We start from the raw sequence: 21,962 nt of genomic DNA, 5'->3' as shown, positions 1-21,962 counted from the left end.
GCAGTTTGTAGCACTGGGAGTGGGGTTCCCATCATTACTGCATCTCCAACTCTCCTACCCTTCTCTGTGTGGCCCCTCTACCTTTTGTGGTACAGAAGCTGTCATCAGCCTTTAGTTCTTCGGGAAGAACTTCTAGAATGGGTAGAGATTGGGTGTGCCCTGGATAGGAGGAGAATTCAGGGTCTTCCTACGCCACCTTCTTGGACACCTTCTCTCATGATATGACTCTTGGGATTACACACAGTCACACTATACACATTTTGATATTTATTAACAAAAAAGTCCAGAAAAGGAATGAGTAAAAATTACAGCAGTAAGGTTTAAAATACGAGTTTTTTAGTTCTGTTGTCTCTAGGGGAGTGTAAACAGTCAGTCTAGAAAGCTGTTTTATCTCCTAAAACAGGACTTCGATCACACCACTCAAGTGTTAGATTTCAAAAGAAATTTCTCCTTTTCTCTTTGGCCAAAGCAAAATATAGTGGAGGTCTTTGTTTTTACCCACAAGCCTGCTTTCCAGGGGATGAACTGGGGGGCGGTAGAAGGAATAGACAAAGAGGTTAAAAAAGAAATAGGCAAAGTCTTAAAAATAAAAACTGAAAGCTAGTGAAGAGAAAGCGTTCCTAAGTGCCCAAGAATCATTCACTGAAGTAATCCTCTAGTCCTTCCATATCCATTTCCAGAGAGGAATTTAGACAGGCCAGAGCAGATGAGGCATCCTTGGCTTTCTGGACACTTGGTTTGGGTTGAGGAGTTTCTGGTTGGATGGATTCCTTCCTGATGTCTTTATTACCACTTAGAATCCGTTGGCTCTCAAAAAAGAATTGATTAGGATGGCTCAAAGAAAAGCCACAATCGTCCACCTGTATAAGAAAGCAAATGTATTTCATATTAATACATAGCAAAGGTATAAATAAAGGGCCTTCATAAACCATTCTAGACCTTGTTCAAAAACTATTTAGTGCCCAGAACATGGATCCCAGTAGTGCTCAGTCATAACTCTCAACCCACTGCTTACATGATTTCATTCAGAAGGCGTGTCACCTACTACCTAAACATGAATGGCTCCTGCATTTGTATTTCCAGCCCGAAGCTCTGCACTTAGTTCTAGTTCCGTAGCCAGCTCTACTTCATCTCTACCTTCTACTCCGCATCTCAGAGGGCTAAGCAAAATGCTTGCCCGACTGTCAATAAATACTGGTTAAGAAAAAAAAAAAAAAAGAGGAGGTGTAGTCTTTAAACATTCCAGAACCAAAGGGAGTGGATATAAACAGAAACTGTTTGGGTATTGGCCCCTGACGCCACTCCTATTTAAGTCTGGCATACACAATCCCATTTAGCAGCATATAAACATGGCACAAGCAACCTAATGTATTTTCTTCATTCCAATCTTTGGCTTTTCCTGCTCTTACTTTTTACAGAAAATCTTTTTCTTTTTGGAATTTTTAGTGGGGCTTAATGCAAACATAACCAGGTTCATAGTTTTATGTTATTTCTTTTCTCAAATACTATCACTAAACTTAAATTTGCAATATCATTTCAAATTATCCGTTACCCTGCGCCTTTAATATTCAATGGAACTTCATAAGGGTATTGTATTTAAAGATTAAACGAGTACTACTTTTTCCCCTTTGATTCCAAAATTTATTAATGGTGAAGAAAAATATATTCCTTAATATTAGCAAGCACTTATTGAATGCCTACCACGTGCCAGATATTACTCTAAGTGGCATGAAACACACGCCACACTCGCACATAGATACACACAGTTAACTTCCATAATAGCCCTATGAAGGGAGATTACCAATATTCTCCCAGTTTAGAGAGAGGTTAACTTGCCCAAGATCACATGCTGCAGGGCTGGAGATGGATTTTGAATGAGCGGAATCCATGCTCATAACCAGTACGCTCTGCTGGCATGTCCTTGTGCCAAGGTCAGTAATCTTATAATGCATTCATTTCTTAAAATGTGTAAGCCTTTACTAACTCTTGGGGTGTGGCATGAGAGCAAGACAGCTCCTCAAGTGTGAACCTCCTACACCAGTCAACCAATGGGTCAGACCCAGGGGAGCCCATGGCAAACCTCTGTCCTCCCTGCCCTGCCTTCTGCAGTTGAAGCTGACAACAAAAAGAATACCAGAGTTATTTGTTGTATTTTTGTTAGGGGATATTTCACTTCGATTTTTTTTTTTCAAATTGAGAAGCCTTTACACTTTCTTTGTTCATCTGTCTTATATTTATCGACCTTTTTATTTCTCAGTCTTTGTACTAAAGTGACTTGCATACAGCAGGTATCTAAATATTTAGTGAGTTGATCCCAGAACTAACCAGTGTATACCAGTCATACATGACACATATGAATTGAAGACTTACTGTGTAGAAGGCCACATTATGAGCTAGTTTTTCAGCACACAAGAATGCATTTGACCAACGCTAAAGAAATGTTCAGCCTAATAAGTCATCTACTTAAAAACCTCTATCAAAAAGTGATAAGGGTCACAGATAAAGGCTTATTATCTCTACATTAGAGAGAAATTCTGGCTGCGTTGATCAAGGAAGGCTTTGTGAGGAAGGGCTATAGGAGTTGAATTTGGGAAGATGGAGAGAGTGAAAAGCTGGGATAATGAGGTCAAGGTTAATATAAGCAGCAGAACCACATGCGCAAGGTAAGAAGCAATGTTTCTGTAAAGCAAGTAGATCAGATGGCCTGGCGTAAAAGGCATATAAAAGGGAATAACAGGAAATGAAGTTGGAAAGACAGGCTGGGGCCAGACCTGAGAGAGCCTTGAAAACCAGGGTAAGTAGTCGAGACCTAATTTTGTAGACATCAGGGAGTCACTAAAAATCCTTAAGAGAGGAGGTGATGTGATTAAAGCATGTATAATCTTATGGTAGATTAAAATGGATTAGCAGGGGGTTAAAGGAGTTGCTGTCATGGTTCAGAACTAACCCTCTTAACAGGTGAACCAATAACAAGGTGTTTTCTGGTAATACTTACTTGGATACCTCAGGATTCTCTGATTCTCTTTAGTCAGTTGTTGATACACGTGGGCCAATAATTTTATAGCACCTTCGGCGCACAGACTACTTCATTTGAAGAGTTATTACTCAGATCACTAAGAACAAATTTTTATCTGCTACATTGCTCCTTAATTTTAAAATGTTTCCTGAATGTTTTATGATAAATCCATAACTTTTATTAACAATGGAGTCATTTGTGAACTTTATTATATTCGATTTTTCACCCAATTCATTAAAAAGTGGGAGATCCAATATACAGTTTGCATTTTACAAAATGTTTCATGAAAAGTTTATTGTGTAACACATTTCAATCAGAAGGCTTTATGTTTTATAAATAGAGAACATTAGAGACTGGAAAGACCTTGAAGATCCTTTAAGTTGAACCTCCTACATGTACCAACTAGGAAAATGAAGCCCAAGGAGATTACACGGTTTATGCAAAATCACAGGACTAGTAACTGGTTTTGTCTGAATTAAGGCTTTCTGACTAGATCACTTAGTTGCTCCGAAATCTGTTTTAAGAGCTTTTATGCAAAGTCAAACTTACAATCACAGAATATCTCTAGAGCTAAACTTGGCTATAAAGATTATAAAAAACATAGTGGTATTATTTCATGTAAAAAGAATCTAGCACTTTGTGCTATAATTACACATTCGGGGTTTTCTACACCTTGTATCAACTTGTTAAAATTCTCAATACATCTATCGTCACAGAAGAGGACTCTCTGGATTGAAATGAATTATTAGACTTCAACTTAGACAAAATGAAATACGATCATCTTTCTAAGTAAGTCTCAATTTCCTCGTCAATGAAATGGAGGTAATAGTAATAAACAGCTGCTACATCACGAGGTTGCTATGGGGAAAACCTAGGAAACAGGAGTGTAAAAAGAAAGTTGCTGGGTCTATGAAATCTAAATTAAGGGCTCTGCAAAGACTCAAGAAAGGCAAGTCACTTAAAAAAAAAAAAAAAAAGGGAATTCCCAAAAAGCAAGGGAAAAAGACCATACTGCTTTCTATGTGTCATTAGCTTCCTCTTCCACTTTAAAGAAGCCTGAACTGGAAACTGGTGATGGTGTATTAATGGGTATAGTTTATTTAAAAAAAAAGAAAAAGTTGAATTCTAATTCCAAAACTCTTCTCAAGTAAGAGACCTTGCCCGTACATCAGAAGATGAACAAATAAGGGGCTGGGTGGCTCAGTTGGTTAAGCGTCTGCCTTCGGACTCAGGTCATGATACCGGGGTCCTGGGATTGAGCCCCATGTCGGGCTCCTTGCTCAGGGGGGAGCCTGCTTCTCCCTCTGCCCCCCCACTTGCTTGTGCTCTATCTCTCCCTCTCTCAAATAAATAAAATCTTGGGAAAAAAAAAACCTTTAAATGTTTTACCTTTAAAATATATTGTTTAAAAAATGTACATATTTTTTATTCCATTTTAATTAATGCTCTTATTAACCAACTAAAACAGTGACAAGGGCCTTGAAATGAGGGCACATACCATGTTTCTATGTGATGTCTGGCTTTTCAGCTGTGTCTCTTAGATCTGCAATTGTACTTTCTTAACTCATTTGGCTAATATCAGCTCATTTTACTGAACTTATGGTCTAATTAAGTTGCTTGGTAGCATGACGAAATTATGAAGTTTCCTTCTGTATACTGGATTGTATTTTTTTCTAAGAGAGGTTCTTTGTCTTTTGAATGTTTTCTTTCTTTCACTTTTATTTCTGGCTGAAGGAAGTTGCTATTCAGTTTCATCTTGTTCAGAAAAATTAACTTTGGTTTATGTTCCTCCCTGCACTGTCCCCACCAAAACCCTAACAGAAGGTAAATAGATTTTACTTCAAAATCAAATTAGAATTAAAAATAGGGAAAACAAGCAATCCCCATAGAAACCACCCCACTTTCCTTTCTGCCTAAAAGTCAGTAGCTATTTCCTTTACTTCTTATTTTTAAAAAAAGATTAGGGACATTCTAGACACAGAAACACAGAATTTTCTGTTTCTTTCCTTGCTTTTTTTCTTATTTGGTTGCTATTGGTGATGTTTTCCTTCGTGGTTGACGATTTCTTATTCTGTTTTGTACGTTGTGTTCACTAATGAGAGAGGGAAATTCTGTGATGCATTTTCGTTCTGCTGTATTAGCTTAGAAGTCCCGAATACTGTAAAGGATATGAAATAAGACCAGTATAGTTGGGAGTCCAGAGGAAGGAAATGGGGTACAGACGTCTTACAGGCTACACTGTAAATTCTGGATTTCGTCTTCAGAGCAACTGGGAAGCCCTGTAAGGTTTTTTTGTTTTTTAAAGCAGTTTACTGTATTCCTCTGTTTTAAAGATCATTCTAGCAGCTGTGTGGAGGGTAAAGAACTGGAATGGGGCACGTGTTGCAGATGCTGGGAAATTAGTTAGGAAGCTGTTGTAGTGACCCAAGTGAGACATGATCAGGGCTTCTAGCCCCGCGGTCTAACTGGTATCCATAAGAATGCCCTGGAGTTATTACAGAAAAGCTGAATTATATTTGCTATACCCTGTTTAAGATTGTAGGAAAATGGGATAGAATTTATCAAGATTTCTGTAAAGATTTATATGGTGGGGAAAAAAATGAGGCTCAGCTATTTGGAAAATAACTATCAAGAATGACTCAGTGCCTAAAGAGGTCTATTTCTAAAGAAACGATTTTCAGTTAAAATTCAGAGAGAAATCTACACAAGGCCTAGTATTTTCAGTTACACAGGGAGGATACCAAAAGAAAAAAAATACACTATAGTAAAAAACATTGCTCCCTAAAAACGCTGAGGAAAATGGATTTCAAGCAGGCCAAATTTTGACATCGACTAACTGGATCTCAAACATTTGCTTGGAGTCAACATGCACACAGTGACCTTCACACAAACCTAGGTCTCATATTTCTGCCACAGCAAATGGAGATTTTGAAAGAATGGAAGCAATATTGTTTTACCTATGGGATGTTTGGGCTTTAATCAAGAGGTTTTGCAATGACAGCTTATAATGAGGCAGCTGGTATTACCAAAAAAGCCATATGGAGCTATCATAGTGCTGCTGTAAATGGTATCAATTAACGGGTCCATTTTCAAAACTTTCATCAAACTGAGTTTGATCACAGAGTCCTCAGGAAAATAAACCCAGCTCTAACAAATTTGTTAAGGGGGGGCAAGCAGGATGGCAGAAAACAGACAATAAAAATGGATTCTATTCTGAAATTAAATGAGAAAAAAATAGACATTCACAACTAAAAATCCATAATGAGGTATCTACTGAATTCAAACAGCCTTTTTATTCCATTGATTTTTATGTGGCTTAAGTTCTGCGTGGGAGGATTTAGGCATATGTCTTTTCAAAATCTTCATTAATCTAAGGCAAGTTATAAAATTGGCAATAGTAGTAATACTCCTATAAGAATGAGATACTACAAAAGCAGATCTGAGAACTAAAAAAATTCTTTTTGTCACAAACTCAATGTTTCAATCTAATTTTCACATCTTATTTAAAAACAAGGAAAGAAGTTGAATAATAGACCTCTATTTGTGGAAGTTCTGAGGCCTTTAATTAAAAGAAGGGTCCACACATAATTAAGAACACACATGAAATTAAACCTCTCAAGCTGAGCAGGCAAATTAAGGAATATGGTCTATAAGGAAAAGTGTCACACAAAACTGGTGCTGAAAATACCAAATGAATGGGGCTGACCTGGTGAGATTCCTACGCTCATAAAACTAATGAGAATTTGTGGTTGTCTCCTAGTCTATTGATGTCTATTTAGTCCTTTACATTTTGTGAAAACAAAGTTTTGAAGTAACAGTAATATTTTCAACAGGTGTAACAGACAGCAGACCAGGGGTGCTAGATCCAGATCTCCCAGCTGGGGTACCTCGGGCAAATCATATAGAATCACGAGGCTTTGGATTTTTTTTTTTTTTTTTAATGTAAACTATGGTGGCTGGATCATGAGTCTAGACAGGAAAATGTCAGACTCACAAGCTTTAATGAGTTACCTGACAGCCTGGTTCAAGTCCATCTCTATGAGCAGTATGACCTTACACAGTACACTTTATTCATAAATCGGAATAAAAACAGTATCTAGCTGTGATACTGTCGTGTGGATCAAAAAAGCCAACGTGACCAAGGCACTTAGTGCTATGCCGGGCATGTGTTAAGGGTTCTACGGATGTTGGCTGATTGATAGTACTATATTCATTATTGGTGATATTATAGGGTATATTTTTCCTATGAAGTATTTTATAATGTAAGAAATTCTGCTATTATATTTCATGAAAACTAGAAAAAAACAAAAATGAATAGCATGGTAGCTGATGAATTTCAATAAATCCAACATCTTTTTGGGGAGGGTCATAGATGGATCCCTTTGAAACCTAAAAACAGACTTCAAAAAAAAATGTCTCAAGAAGTATATGGACTTTCAGGTCTATTCTCAGATGTCTGTAAAAGGTTAGGAAGCCACGATCAGAACCAGTGGTTGCCAAGGGCCGGGGGTGGGCGGGGGAGTCTGTGGGCTGAATTTCACCTGCAGATGTGTTCTGCTGACTTGTACGGGTCTTCAAACTTGTCAATGTGAAGGTCCCTAAAGGGACATGAATTCCTCAGCACACCACACACTTCCTCCCTACTCTCCTATTAATCACAGCCACCCATACTTTTTTGGGTTCTCTGCCTGACTTCTATAGGCGTCTCAGTTTGTAACCCTTGCTTTACACCTTTCAGAACCTACTAGTAGGACTTATACAGGTATACCCTGTTTTATTTCATTTCCCAGATACTGTGTTTTTTACAATTGAAGGTTTGTGGCAACACTGCAGTTGAGCAAGTCTACTGGCACCATTTTTCCAACAGCATTTGCTTACACTTCATGTCTCTGAGTCACATTTGGTAATTCTCACAAACTTCACGATTATTTTTGTTACGGTGACGTTTGATGTGACTACTGTAATCGTGCGGGGGCACCAGAAACCATGCTCATACAAGATGCCTAACAACTGATAGATATTTTATGTATTCTGACTGCTCCGCTGACTGGCCGTTCCCCCATCTCTCTCCCTTTCCTCTGGTCTCCCTAGTCTCCAAGATACAACAATACTGAACTTTTAGGCCAACTAGGAACCTCAGAACGGCCTCTCAGTGTTCAAGTGAAAGGAAGAGCTGCCCATCTGTCACCTTAAATCAAAGCTAGAAATGATGAAGCTTAGTGAGGAAAGCAAGCTGAAAGCTGAGAGAGGCCAAAAGCTAGGCCTCTTGTGCCAAACAGCCAAGTTTGTGAATGCAAAGAAAAAGTTCTTGAAGGAAATGAAAACTGCTGTTTCAGAGAACACACGAATGAATGGTAAGAAAGTAAAACAGCCTTACTACTGATGTGAGAAAGTTTTCCTGGTCTGGACAGATCAAATCAGCCACAACATTCCCTGAAGCCAAAGCTAACGCAGAGCAAAGCCCTAACTCTTCAGTTCTCTGAAGGCTGAGCGAGGTGAGGAAGCTGCAGGGAAGTCCGAAGCCAGCAGAGGAGGGTTCATCAGGTTGAAGGAAAGAAGCCATCTCCACAACACTGGAAGTACAAGGTGCAGCAGGTTACCCAGAAGATCGAGCTAGAGAATTCCTGAAGGTGCTACACTAAACAGATTTTCAGGGTGGATGAAACAGCCTTCTATCGAAGACGACATGCAGGACTTTCAGAGCTAGAGAGGAAAAGTCAGTGCCTGGCCTCAAAGCTTCCAAGGACAGGCTGACTCTCTCGTCAGGGGCTAATGTAGCTGGTGGCTTTACGTTGAAGCCAATGCTCACTGACCATTTAGAAAATCCTAGGAATAATCCCTGAGAATTATGCTGAATCTACTTTGCCTGTGTTCTGTAAATGGAACAACAAAACTTGGGTGACAGCACATGTGCTTACAACATGGTTGACTGAATGTTCTAAGCCCACTACTGACACTGCTCAGAAAAAAAAAAATTCCTTTCAAAATATTACTGCTCATTGGGACAACCTGGCTGGCTCAGTCAGGAGGGCATGCGACTCTTGATCTAGGGGTTGTGAGTTCAAGCCCCACATTGGGCACAGATTACTTAAAAAAAACAATTACTGCTCACTGACAATGTACCTGGCCACCGAAGAGTTCTGACGGAGATGTGCAAGATTAATGTTATTTTCATCTCGGCTAACAAAACATCCATTCTGCAGCCCACGGATGGAGGAGTCATTTTGACTTTTAAGAAATACATTTTGTAAGGCTCTTGCTGCCATACACAATGATTCCTCTGACGGATCTGAGGAAAGTAAATTAAAAACGTCCTGGAGGGACACCTGGGCGGCTCATCTGGTTAAGCATCGGCCTGCAGCTCAGGCCATGATCCCATGTCGGGCTCCCTGATCAGCGGGGAACCGGCTTCTCCCTCTCCCTCTGCCCCCTTCCCCTGTTTATGCTCTCTCTCTCCAATACATACGTAAAATCTTTGGAAGTAAACGCAGATGTAGAAACAGCAAGAGAACCAGAACTAGAAGCGGAGCCTGAAGATGTGCCCGAGGGGCTGTAGCTCACGGTCAAACTTGAGCAACTGGGGCGCTGCTGCTTACGGAGGAGCAAAGAAGGGTGGTTGCTGGAGATGGAATCTGCTCGTGGTGAAGATTGTTGAAATGACAGCAAAGGATTTAGAACATGACATAAACTTAGTTGAGGGAGGAGTGACAGGTTTGAGAGGACTAATTCTGGAAGAACTTCTATGGGTACACGGCTATCAAACAGCATCACATGCTATAGAGAAGTCATGCACGGAAGGAAGGGTCAGTCGATGTGACAAACATCTTAGTTTTCAAAATCACCATAGCCACCCCAGCCTTCAGCAGCAGCCGTCAGCACGCAGGGAGGACCGTCCACCAGCAAAATCACTGACTTGCTGAAAGCTCACATGATGGTTGGCATGTTTGAGCGATAAAGTGTTTTTTAATTAACGTATGTACATCTTCTAGACATACTACTGAACACTTACTAGACTCCAGTATAATGGAAGCATAACTGTTACCTGCACTGGGAAATCCCAAAATGCATTCAACTCACCTTACTGTGATGGTCTCGAACCGAACCCATAATCCCTCCAAGGTATGCCTGTCCTACAGAAGCATGTCGAAAGAGGCTCACAAGAGAAAAACCAAACACGTTTCCCTGATTCCCTTACAGGTCGGGGTCCTACGTGGAACCAAGGTTCTGCCATGCAGGTAAACGGGGGATTTGGGCAGCAAGAGTAACACGGAGGGGGCAGCCACAAGGAAAACAAGCGAATTTTCTACAAGGAAGATGGCAAAAGCCTCTGGTTTTTCTAGGCACCTGGGGAAACTATTCTACTCCAAGGGTCGGCTAATTAAGGCCTAAATCTGGCCCACGATCTGTTTTTATAAATAAAGCCCTACCGGAACACAGCCATGCTCATTCATTTCTATATCGTCTACGGCTGCTTCGGACTACAATAGCAGAGACGAGCAGTTTTGACGGAGACCATATGGACAATAAAGTCTACAATTTTTACAGTCTGGCACTCTCCTGAGAAAGCTGACTGACCCTTGCTCTCATGGCTAGATGTGAAGTGGTGGGTGGCAGCTGCAGTCAAGTAAGGTTTCCTCACTGGGTAGCTTCTCCCGGTTACAATGTTTCTGACTCTGGAACATCCTAGTTCTAATTCTCTGGCCCGTCTATAAATTTTATAAGCTACCTAATACCATGTAATAAATCCCCTGCTGGTGAAAATAGCTGGAGTGGTTTCTAGTGCTGCAAACTAAAATCCCTGAATGAAACATGGAGTAACAAAACAAAACAAAGAATTAGGCCATCAAGTTTAAAAAAACGGACTTACGTTATGTATCATCTCGAAGTACTTCTGACAGGCCACTTGGTAATGCGACCCTTTTACTAAATCCAAGATCTAAAGTGCATGGGGAAAAAGAGAAACAAAATGAGAAACAAAGTCTCTCTAAACCACTGGAGCTGTGGTGGTTGGCCTTTTCATAATCTTTATTCCAGACAGGAAATGCATTAATCATGGCGCATGTCGTACTTCTGCAGCCTGGACGCTGTGATAATTCTGACATTATACAGTCGCTGTTTAGGTCAGCATTAAACCACAGATGACAAGAAATAGTGATCTTTCTGACCTATCAACTGTGAATTTCAATAACTTTACCTTGACAACAAGATGAAAATAGATTCCAGTATTATGACTTTGACAGTTATTGTCAGAACATCACATTGCAACATCTCTTCCAAAATTATAGATATAAATGTAGTAATCTAAATGACTGGTGCATGAAGCAATCAAATATACTATTTAGATTTTTATTTTCCACATTACCAGTATATACAGATACAGCCTAAAATACCGCTGTGTACCCATCAGGAAAATTTAATGTAAGCCCTTTGGACAAGTATCTTTGGAGAGGGAATGCTTTTACCTTCAATCAGATTTGGTTTTTAAATGAAGTTATTTCTAGTAAAGCGCAGCAGAATATGAGAGTGAATAGTCTATTCTGAACACCTATTAAGAACATCATCCTACCTTTTGTAAATACAATTTGCTTTCCAATTCTACTTCATGTAATCTCTTCGGAGAGGGACAAACTCCCATTCTTATCAGCCAAGTGCAATGCCAGTTGAAATTCGTGAAGTTTCATCACCCCCCCTCACCCCACCAAATAAAAAAATGTATATTTGGCCTGTTTATCAAACACAGTAAAATGCTGGAATTAAGAGATAGCCTAAAATGAAGGGAAATAGAATCCTGGAGAAATGTTCATTTCTGTTCCTTTTCAAAGGGCTGACGTTCCTGTGACAACAAGAAATGTACATGAAGCCTCAAATTCCTATCCCCATTACTGAATATAGCTTACATCTTTTGACAGATACACAAAATTATTACAGTTATGGAGTGGGCATCATTCAATCCTGACAAGACTGTGCTTAAAAAATCTGTTTTTCTCTGTTTGTCTTATAGATTACATTTCTGAATTTCAGGTCACCTTTTATTAAGTCCTATATGAAAGACCTAGGTAAATGCCAACCAATCACAGCACCCAGGATCCTGCCTACTTGACCTGTTCATTTTTCTCGAATTATTAGAGCAGAAATGAAAAATAAATCCATTTAAAATGAATGGCTACAAATTTTTTAAAAAGAAGAAAGCCACAAAGTTTTTAAAGTAATTCTACACATAGATATTCAAATTGTGCTGAGATGAATTTGCAATTGATTCTTCACAAACATCGATACCATGAAGGAATATCTGATTTCGGAGTCTATCTAGTGAGTGCCATTTACTGTGAGAATTTAAAAATCCTATGCAATTTATGATTTTGTTTTCCTTAAGAGGAAATAGGACATAGGAATATGTGGACCATAACTCATGTACTTGAATTTCACATTATGACCTACAGCATAGAGACATATAGGAAGAGGAAGAAGAAGAAAGAGAAGGATCTTGTGGACCAATGAATGAAGTCTGGCTTTTTGTCTGAGTAAAATGGAGAGCTACTGCAATGTTCTTAGCACAGAAGTGACATGACCTAACATGGTTAACAGGATTATTCTGCCCGCTATGCTGGGAACAAACTAGAGGGAGTAGGGATCCAAACAGGGAGCTCTTTACAAGAATCCAGTAAACAGAGGATGCTGGCGTAGGCCAGGGTGGTAAGAGTAGTGGTTGGAAGTGGTCACATTCCCCACATATTGGCTGTAACTGTTTTTGAAAAACAGCTGTGCTACACAAAAATGCTTAACCGGAACCTATTCCCTGCTGTTTTAGAGTAATTCATTACCTGTCACTCAACCCCTCCCCTCTCCAACTGATTTCCTAAATAAAACTAAGTAGCTTAAAAACTCAGTAAAATGCAATAAGTAACAAACTATCACGTAAAATAAATGCAGAATGCCAGAAATAGCACTTACTGCTCACTGAACAGTATGAGTAACACACAGATGCTGCTTATGCAATCGTCTGTGAGCAGGACACCTGAAGTCTCAGTGTACATCACCTTAGATGGCACCCCCTCTGCGGACTTCACAATATTCGGCAAGTGATTCCGACGTTCTACCATTTACACATGATGTGCAACTTGCGACTTTTTCTGCACCTAGTTTTCTTTTCTGATACCAACCTCACTAGCAAATGCTATACTAAGACAGTCTATAGGTATGCTGAGGATGGTGCTGGTATCATTTGTCGACGGGTTGGATGACTCCAAGGCAGGGAAATACAAAGCTAAAAATCAAGAGAAAAGAGAACTGAGGTATCAGCAGTACACCAAAATCTGTAACATAGAGGAATAACAGAAACTTGGTAAAGGAACACCAAAATCCAAGAAAGACAGATGCCTGAGGCAGACTGTGGAAAAGAACTGGGGGTCAGGAGCGAAGTTCTCACAGTATATTTCACATATCCTCGAAATGACTCTCCGCTTTTCCGAAGGTGGACCACTTGCGTGTCAACGGACAGATGCTGCAAATGCTCCCTGCTGAGTCACTAAGGCTGGACAGGGACGGTTAAGCAAGATGACTCTGTTAGTGAGCCATCCCTATCCCCTATTCTTTGAAATTCAGGTTCTTAGCAATGGTTGGGTTCATTTAGAATTTAAATTTTGTGTGCAGTCATAATTCAAGTAATCTTTTTTTTAGAAAGTGCTAAGTTTTAACAGAAGAGCACATATCCCAGGCCAGTGGACATATATGCTTGACTTGTAGCTAGATGACTGGGGACCTCCAAAAGGTTTAGGGTTTAATCAAAAGTGGTGTGCTTTTCTTTGAAATCACAAAAGTTTTCTTTGATGTTTTCAAGAGTGAAGAAATATTGGCTGTCATATTTTATAATGTGTCAAATTTTGAACTTACCTACCTAACCTTGCTCTTGTTTGTTTGTTAAAAATATGCTTTTAGGAGGGGGAGGCACATGGGACTTAGTTCATAATGTGCTTGTTTATATACATTTTTTTGTGTTGGAGTCATATTTAATGACATTAAAATTTTTAAAAGATTTTATCTATTTACTTGAGAGAGAGGGAGAGAGAGCGCATGCGAGCTGGGGGAGGAGCAGAAGGAGAGGAACAAGCAGACTCCATGCTGAGCACAGAGCCCAGCGCGGGGCTGGATCCCACAACCCTGAGATCACGACCTGAGCCAAAATCAAGAGTTGGATGCTCAATGGACTGAGCCACCCAGATGTCCCAACATTACAATTTTTTAAAGAAAATAAAATTCTGCAGAGAAGTCAGAATGAAGACATAGTTAAGCAACAGTACTCTGACGGCGTTCGTTTTGCCAGATAGCTTCTGAGGGTCAAGCCTCCATCCTCCTCAACTGGCCTTTGTTCTTCCTAAAGGGAAGGTTTCACAAGGCTGGAGTTCAGCAGGCAGGGATTGGCCAGATAGATAGAGGATCAGAAATAAAACAGGCGAGGGAAACTCATCAAGAGGAAGAAATGTAAGGAGAAGACCAAAAGAAACAAACAGGAAAATGAAAGGACCAGGTAAAGAAAACTGTAGAAAGTCAGAGGGATGAGGTTATATGAAATGGAGTCCACAGCTTACTCTCTACGTGGCCTGTAAACATCAAAGTGTAACCCACAGTTCACAGAAGGTGTTTCCTAGTCCAATCTGGAAGAGCGGAGCACACTGCAATTTCCTCTCATATAAGCCAAAGTAGTGTCAATTCTGATGCCTAAGTTAGAAGTTTTTCTAATTCTGCTTTAGAAAAATATAACCAAACAATCTGATCAATCATATCAAGGCTTATTTGAAAATACAAAATTATTTAAAGAAAGAATTTCTATGAAGTTTTAAGAGTATTGCTCAAACAGCAATTTGACTTTTTTTGATTTTTAATGCCAATATTTCCAGACTGAAGTATAAAATACCAAGTGTAACCATCCATTTATCGTTCTGTTGTAGTCATCAGTAATCAAAAGGCTAAGAAAAAATTAAGAGGAGTAGTGGTATCAATTTACTATATTCTGGTAACTAATATTCTTTAACTTGCTCTGTCTATATTTTTAATTATTTTTTTATCAGCTGACTAAAGTCCACCGTGAAAAATATTAGATTTTTTTAAAAACAATACACTTTGTCCTCTTTACAAAGAAACGTCATATCTGTATTTGCTAAGTTAAGTAAAAGCATTAATTACACTTCATCTACTACTTTATCTTCAAGGCAAATAACTGCTTTGGTTTTCAATTCTAATAAAGCGGCTAACCAAGATAGCCCTGCAGGGGAGGAAGAAGGAGCAACTTAGTTGAATATCTTATTTGACTGGCAACAGATCATAGCTGGTTGGCAAATATGTGATATACAGAATACCGATGGGAGATCTGTATTTGCACACACTTATCAGAAATACAGGTAACATCTTAGAACTTTGAGCCACACTTCCTTCTCTCTTCCTCATGTTCTCTACCATTCCCTGCCATCTGCAGCTTCCTCTGTGCCTTTTGCCAGATGATTCTCTGGCAGCAGAACGCAGCCACCTGCCTGTCCTTGGCTTCGGCGAGTGGAGCGTAGATGTGCTCCGCTCACCGGTCAGATACGCGCTTAATCTGTCTCTAATTCAAGGTCAGAGTCTGTCTTATTTAAAAGTGATAATGAGCTTGTTTCTTCCTAAAAAGCTCAACCTTTCAAAAGTCGACGGGCTGGTATTTTTCCACTTCACTTCTAACCATCCTTTATTTCAAAGGTGAAAGAGAAAATGTGGCGGAGACGCAGAGTCTGGAACACTTCTGAACATATTACTTTGCTCCTGTTTCTCACACACTCAGCATAGCTTAGCCAGCCGCTACCTACGACTTTACTGTGACCTTCAGTTATCGGCAGATCGGGGCAAGTTTCCCTCTCTTGAAGATGTACTTTCATTCGTTTAAAACATTACATGCCAAGAATTTTTCTGACCCACTCTTCATTTTCTATAAACATAGTTATCTGACTGAATCGATTCTACCTCCAAATGTCTCTAAAAACACACTTTCTCCTCCCCATTGTTCAGGCCCTGATCATTCTCTTTTTTATTGCAAAGCTTCTTGACTTATCCTTTCTTCACTCTTCCAAAGACAGCTTCCAAACTGTCACCATAGTGACTTTTCTAAAACCAAACATAATCCTGGTGTGGCTGGCTCCCAGCCAAAAATGGCTCACAAACTTCACCATGGTCCAAAAGGCCTTGTTCACCAGGCCCCGCGTCTCCCTCCCTGGGCCCCTCTCCTGCCCTGCCTGGCCGCCACTGGGGTCCTTACATTCCAGTCCAGGTTCTCCCACGGTGTATTCTTTGGAATTTCTGGTTCACACAATCTAGTGACTCAGTTTTCTCGTCTAATGCAATAGTTTTTGGTTTGGCTCAATCCAGAATAGTCTAAGTTTCTTTACAGCAGGGCTTATCAGGGTGGTGTTTCTCAAACTAATTTGTCTCCAGAACCGGTTTCCATATTTCTCGCAGGACTAGGGTTCCTCAAAACACACCCCAACAACCCTGTCCACCCACACTTCCCCCAAGTCTTATTCTAGTTCCTTGTCTTGTCTAGTTTCCTCTCACCACACCTAATTTGCTTACTGTCTGTCTCCCTGGCTAGAATATCCGCTCCATGAAGCCAGAGGTCTTGTGCCTTGAATAGGAGCTGGAACACAGTCATCACCTTGTTATTTGTTAATGTTGAATGAATGCTGTTCCTTTCGCCTCATAAGCCTTGCTTCTCCCTCCACCTGCGAAACTCCTAATCAACTTTCAAATGCAATTCAATGATCACTTCCTACGGGAAGCATTCCGAGGCCACACATCTCCCTCAGCAGTTCTTGGCCCTCTGATTCTACAGCTAGCACTTTAAATGTATTTTTATTAAAGCACTTATCACACTTTATTATAGTGAATTATGCCTTTTGGCTCCACTAGACTAAAAGCTTTAAAACAGTTTAATCATTCTATTTCCAGATTTGAACATATTGAAAACTCAGTGACACATCAAGTGCTCAGTAAATGTTTACTGAATAATAAAATGTCTTTTCTCACCAAAGATAACTTACTTTTATTTAAATCAGTCTTAGTCACTTTTACCAGAACCTTTTCAATTAGTTGCTCTTCCTTTCCTTTTCTTTCTTTTTCCTTGGGTGGGGGGTGGTGGTGTATGGTGTAGTACCACAAGAAAAGAAATTACTAATTTAGCTCTTCCACAAGGCATTAAGAGAGCTTGAGAGGTTTCTCTAGTCATATCTGAAGACTCTTTGGAAAAGAGAATGAAAATAATCACATTAACTTGAATCCACATGTAGAATAATCTGCCACTGCTATATATGGTTTTACACACGCAGGCAAACACGGGGCAGCCTGTGCCAACACCACTCAGATGAGCTTTCAAACCATGAACTGAGTCAGTCATTCAGCCCACATTCATTAAGCTCCTAAAATGAACTCTAGGCACTGTGGTCGGGGCTGGTTTTATTCAGATGAAAGATAGCATTTCTGCCTTCAGGAAGGAAAAGAGCCACAATGAGTCTAGAGGGGAGGAAAGACAAGAAAACAAACAGGATGTTACAGAGGGGAAAGGGAGTTAAAGTGCTCAAAGCTTCTAGGGGACGACCCAACCGAGCAAAATCGTAATAAATGAGTAAGAATGATCAAGATAAAGAAAGGGGTAAGGACAACCCAGACACGGGGAATAACATGCAAAGGAAGCCCAGAATTTCGACAGCAAGGTGTTTGAGGATGGGAGGAAATTAAACTATATTAGAAAGATTACTTTGTCATAGTGGGAAGGACCTTTGGGGGGAAGAGGGATTGAGAATTAGGAATTAAAGTCACATGACATCCTAGGTTATGGAACACAGGGAGAAGAAAGAAAGAACAGATTTAAGAACACTCAAAACCAAGGGGGCACCTGGGCGGCTCAGTCAGTTGAGCGTCTGCCTTCAGCTTGGGTCATGATCCCAGGGTCCTGAGATTGAGTCCCACATCGGGCTTCCTACTCAGCAGAGAGCCTGCTTCTCCCTTTCCCTCTGCTGCTCCCCCTGCTTGTGCATGCACTCTCTCTCTCTGTCAAATAAATAAAATCTTAAAAACAAACACTCAAAACTGGGAAGGAATCTTGAATATTTTCCTGATTTCTGGCTTGAACACCTAGAGTTCCCTCCACATTCCCTGGAGACTGTATAGTGGACTCAGGTATGCTGTCTCCATCCCCCCTCCTCTGAACAAGGACACACATTTCTCCAGGGCCATAGAGTGCTGACGACCGAAAGCTTGCAGCAGAAGTCCCCCTCAGCTGAGGAAAGCCATTTTGCTCAGGGGCTGTTCCCTTCCGGAGAGCAGCCTGACCCAGTGACTGGCTGATGCAGTGATACCTACAAAGGCCAAGAGCCCTTGCTCCAATCAGGGACAACTCCACAGGGTCATCCCAGCTTCAAGCTCCCTGAGGGATCAGCTAAAGACAAACTTCTCCTTCCGCCCAATCTTGCCTTCTTCACTCCCTGAGAGCACTCCCCAGTGAACGTGCCGCACACAAGTCACCACAGTGAACCAAATCTGTGACATAGTCCAGTTAGTTTCTGCAGGGAGGAGGATGGGAAAAACGTGAATGATAATGATAACAAGCTACTATGTATCAGACATCGTTCTAGTTATTTTACTTATCAGCTCTCTAAATCTCTTCATGTATATATGCAAACACATCAGAAGAATGCTGATAGCTTTTTTTTTTTTTTAGATCTTTGAGAAGCCTTAGAAAATCTGATTAAAAGGTGAACCTCCTCAGCTGGAAAATGTACTATGCTACAATTCATAAATCCTGAAATATTCTCACAAATCAGCCAACTAAATAGAAGTGAGGCTTTCTGGAAGGTGTAGGACACTCAAATTTGATAATCATATTACATTATTCCCTATCATGTTTTTTTCCCATAATACAAAAATGCTAATACTGAAAATTTCTCATTGTCTTTTACTCTATTTTAATAAAGGTTGGAATCATTAATAATAGGTACCGAAAAAAGCATTCTTGAGAAGCTATTTAAATTGCCACCCAAAATACTGAATTCCTTAGTGCAGTTTAAAACCAACATTTGGATTAAAGGATTTAAGCTTTAAGGGAACTTCAACAACTAAGTGAGCTCAGAATAAGGGGAGGAAGGAAAAGAGAAGAAAGAGGAAAGGGAGGAAGGGAGAAGTGGGAACATATAAGAAAAGTCTGTTTAGTGGACTGGAAAAAAGTATTGCTAAACATCAATCCCATGATTTACTTACTAGTTAAAACTGTGCTTTAAGAATTCTATTTTTTTGCCTAATATAATAGCAAGTCAGTTCAGAATCTCTATGTCCTATGATCTTTATGGAAATGATGACAATATTTATACTAATGAAGTAGTTATTTTCAAATATCTTACTTGTAAAAATAAACGTATCATATCAGCTATTGAAACAAAATAAAATCTGTCAAAGATTTTCTAGTCATTTTCCAAGGACTAGAGGATTAAGAGAGAAATACATATAAATTTACATATATGCAGGAACTTACATACAAATAACATACATATATACATATGTGTGTGTATATAAATAAGTTTAGAAACAAACCAACATGAACTACATTGTAAACTGATGGGAAACAACACCTAGCAGTCAGAAATGGCTTAAAGCTAAGCAGACTAAGAATCTGTAACACTTGCTGTATGGAGTTAAGGTTAGTTACTTAATATTTTGGACACTCTAAGTTTGCTTCCCTTAAGAAAAGTGGAAGGCTCTGGGAGAATACTCTATAAAATACCTCTATAGATATAATTGTTCATGTAATGAACAAATAAAATTATAGAAAGAGAAATAATAAACAGAGTACTAAGTTTCTCTTTAAGAAAAACTATGTTTTATATTTTAGTGCAATTTTAATGAAAGTAAACCTCAGGAGGTTTGGTTAACAATGGCAAATGCCATTTGACTTTCAAAGTGATTTTTCTTTGAAACGCCTTGAACAAAACTAATCTTCAAATGACCATCTATTTTCAATCTATAAAAAAGGGAAGGATATACACAGAAATATATTTCGATATTCAGTGATTTTTATAAAGCCAAAAATATAACCACATCCTCCTGACAGCAACTCTAATGCTCAACTTCCAAACTTTTCTTTAATGCAGTTGTAAGATTTACCAAGAACAATGTATGCATTCTCAACTAAAACTATAAGAAAAGCAAAGCCAAGTGCAACAATCTAAGTACTGTTCTCGTAAATCAGAAGAGACGTTCCTAGAGATGAAGCAGACAGAAAAGCTGCTCTTAAAAGCAGTTACTGTTCATAAAGCAATGGACAGACTGAATACTACCTACTGACAAGTACTCTTTACCTAAGAAAATCATAGGTGTTTTAGGTAGTTCAGATTTATGTGAACACTGAGTAAGCAGTCATTGAGGTTTATCTTTGCCATAAAATCTTCTTGACATAGTGTTACTTCTATCTCTTAAACTGTCCATTTTGAAAGATTTCTTCATTAAAAGGCATTTGCCAGTTTTAGATTTAATATGGTCACTTTCTTGAGAACTCTTGTACTAGGAAAAAGAAATGTTAACCAACCTCTCAAAAAGTAAAAAATAAAACAAAAAACCAAAAAACCACATTTTACACACTTCATTATTTTAATATCACTATTAAGTTCCTTGAAAGCACCAATGAGATTTGCTTTTAAAATAATTATTAATGGTTATGCTGAGGAAAACTACTAAAACACATTTCCTTCCTCTCTTAAAAAAAAAACCCAAAAATTAAAATGAGAAAAAAGTTTCAAAAATATACAGAAATATATTTGTAAATAATGTAACATTTCAATTAAAAATCTTGAAAAATAAGTAGCCTTATCTATACTAATTTACGGATCAATATGTAAAAGTAAATATTGGTTGTAATAGGTTAAACACAATTGTATGCTAGAAGCAAATATTAAAATATGATATGGAAATAGAACCTAATCACTCTAATACTTAATATTCCCAAGTGCTCAATGGTTCTATGTAACTATTTGGAGCAGTGTTCTCCAACAGAAATATAATGAATGACATCTGTAATTTTAAACTTTCTAGCTACAATTAAAAAGGTAAAAAGAAACAAATGAAATTTATTTTGACAACTTATTTAAATCAATATTGTTTATTGTCATTTCAATATGTAACCAATATAAAAATATTACTGAGATATTTTATCGTGCTCTTTATTCACTTTAAATTTCTGAAACCTGGTATATATTTTACACTTACAAGTGATGTACTGGGGCTGACTCAAATTGGCTTTGAGGAATTGACTGTGCATTATCACTTTGCAAGTCTGGGTTTTAAAAGCACTTTGGTAGCTGAAAACTGGCCACAGCAGGAGTACTTACATGAACAGAAATCAGCAAATGACATAAATCAAAGCTCGCCCGCCCGCCCCAAGAGCTGGTTTACCAATACACCACTGCCTTCAGCAGATCTCAGTTAGGACCAGCCTCAACAGTCATCACAGAGATTCTTGGATCAAGACGGCGGAGCAGGAAGATACTGAGCTCACGTCATCCCACAAATACACCAAAGCCGCAACTATATATAGAACAACTCTTTCTGAAAACAACCGATGACAGCAGAACAGTTCTTCCACGACTAAAGATACAAGAAAAAGCCACAGAGATGGTTAAGGGAGGCAGAGGCGCGTCTGGTCGGGACCTACACCCTAGGCGCAGCAACCCACAAGTGGGAGAGAGATCACAAATGTCCCTGAGGAGTGAGGGGTTCAAAGCCCTACACTGGTCACTCCAGCACTGGGGCCCGGCACTGGAGAGACAAGTCCCCATAACTTCAGGCTTTGAAAATCAGTGGGACTTAACTCTGGGAGAGTCAGAGGGTTGTCGGTAAATAGAAGTGTGCACACAAACTGACTAACTCCACAACCCAGCACAGA

The 21,962-nt window shown here is 39.3% G+C and overlaps 1 protein-coding gene across 3 annotated transcripts in view; it reads right to left on the bottom strand.

Annotated features, from left to right (window-relative positions):
- Positions 1 to 254: 254 nt before the first annotated feature.
- PRIM2 (DNA primase subunit 2) overlaps positions 255 to 21,962 on the bottom strand; it is a 309,655-nt gene continuing 287,947 nt past the window's right edge. For 2 of the 3 annotated variants that reach the window (XM_008691748.2, XM_008691749.2), the window contains exons 13-14: positions 10,884 to 10,952; positions 255 to 860 (exon numbers count right to left, since the gene is read on the bottom strand). In XM_008691748.2, coding sequence (XP_008689970.1) covers positions 636 to 860; positions 10,884 to 10,952 — 294 coding nt within the window. In that variant the 3' untranslated portion in view covers positions 255 to 635. The remainder of the gene's footprint in view (positions 861 to 10,883; positions 10,953 to 21,962) is intronic. The other variant, XM_008691750.2, reaches the window with a different exon arrangement.

Source organism: Ursus maritimus, unplaced genomic scaffold, assembly GCF_017311325.1.
Source record: "Ursus maritimus isolate PB19 unplaced genomic scaffold, ASM1731132v1 scaffold_29, whole genome shotgun sequence".
In the NCBI taxonomy this organism is placed as follows: domain Eukaryota; kingdom Metazoa; phylum Chordata; class Mammalia; order Carnivora; family Ursidae; genus Ursus; species Ursus maritimus.
Note: the sequence above shows the minus strand (reverse complement) of the source record. Positions and strands in the feature narration are given on the sequence as shown.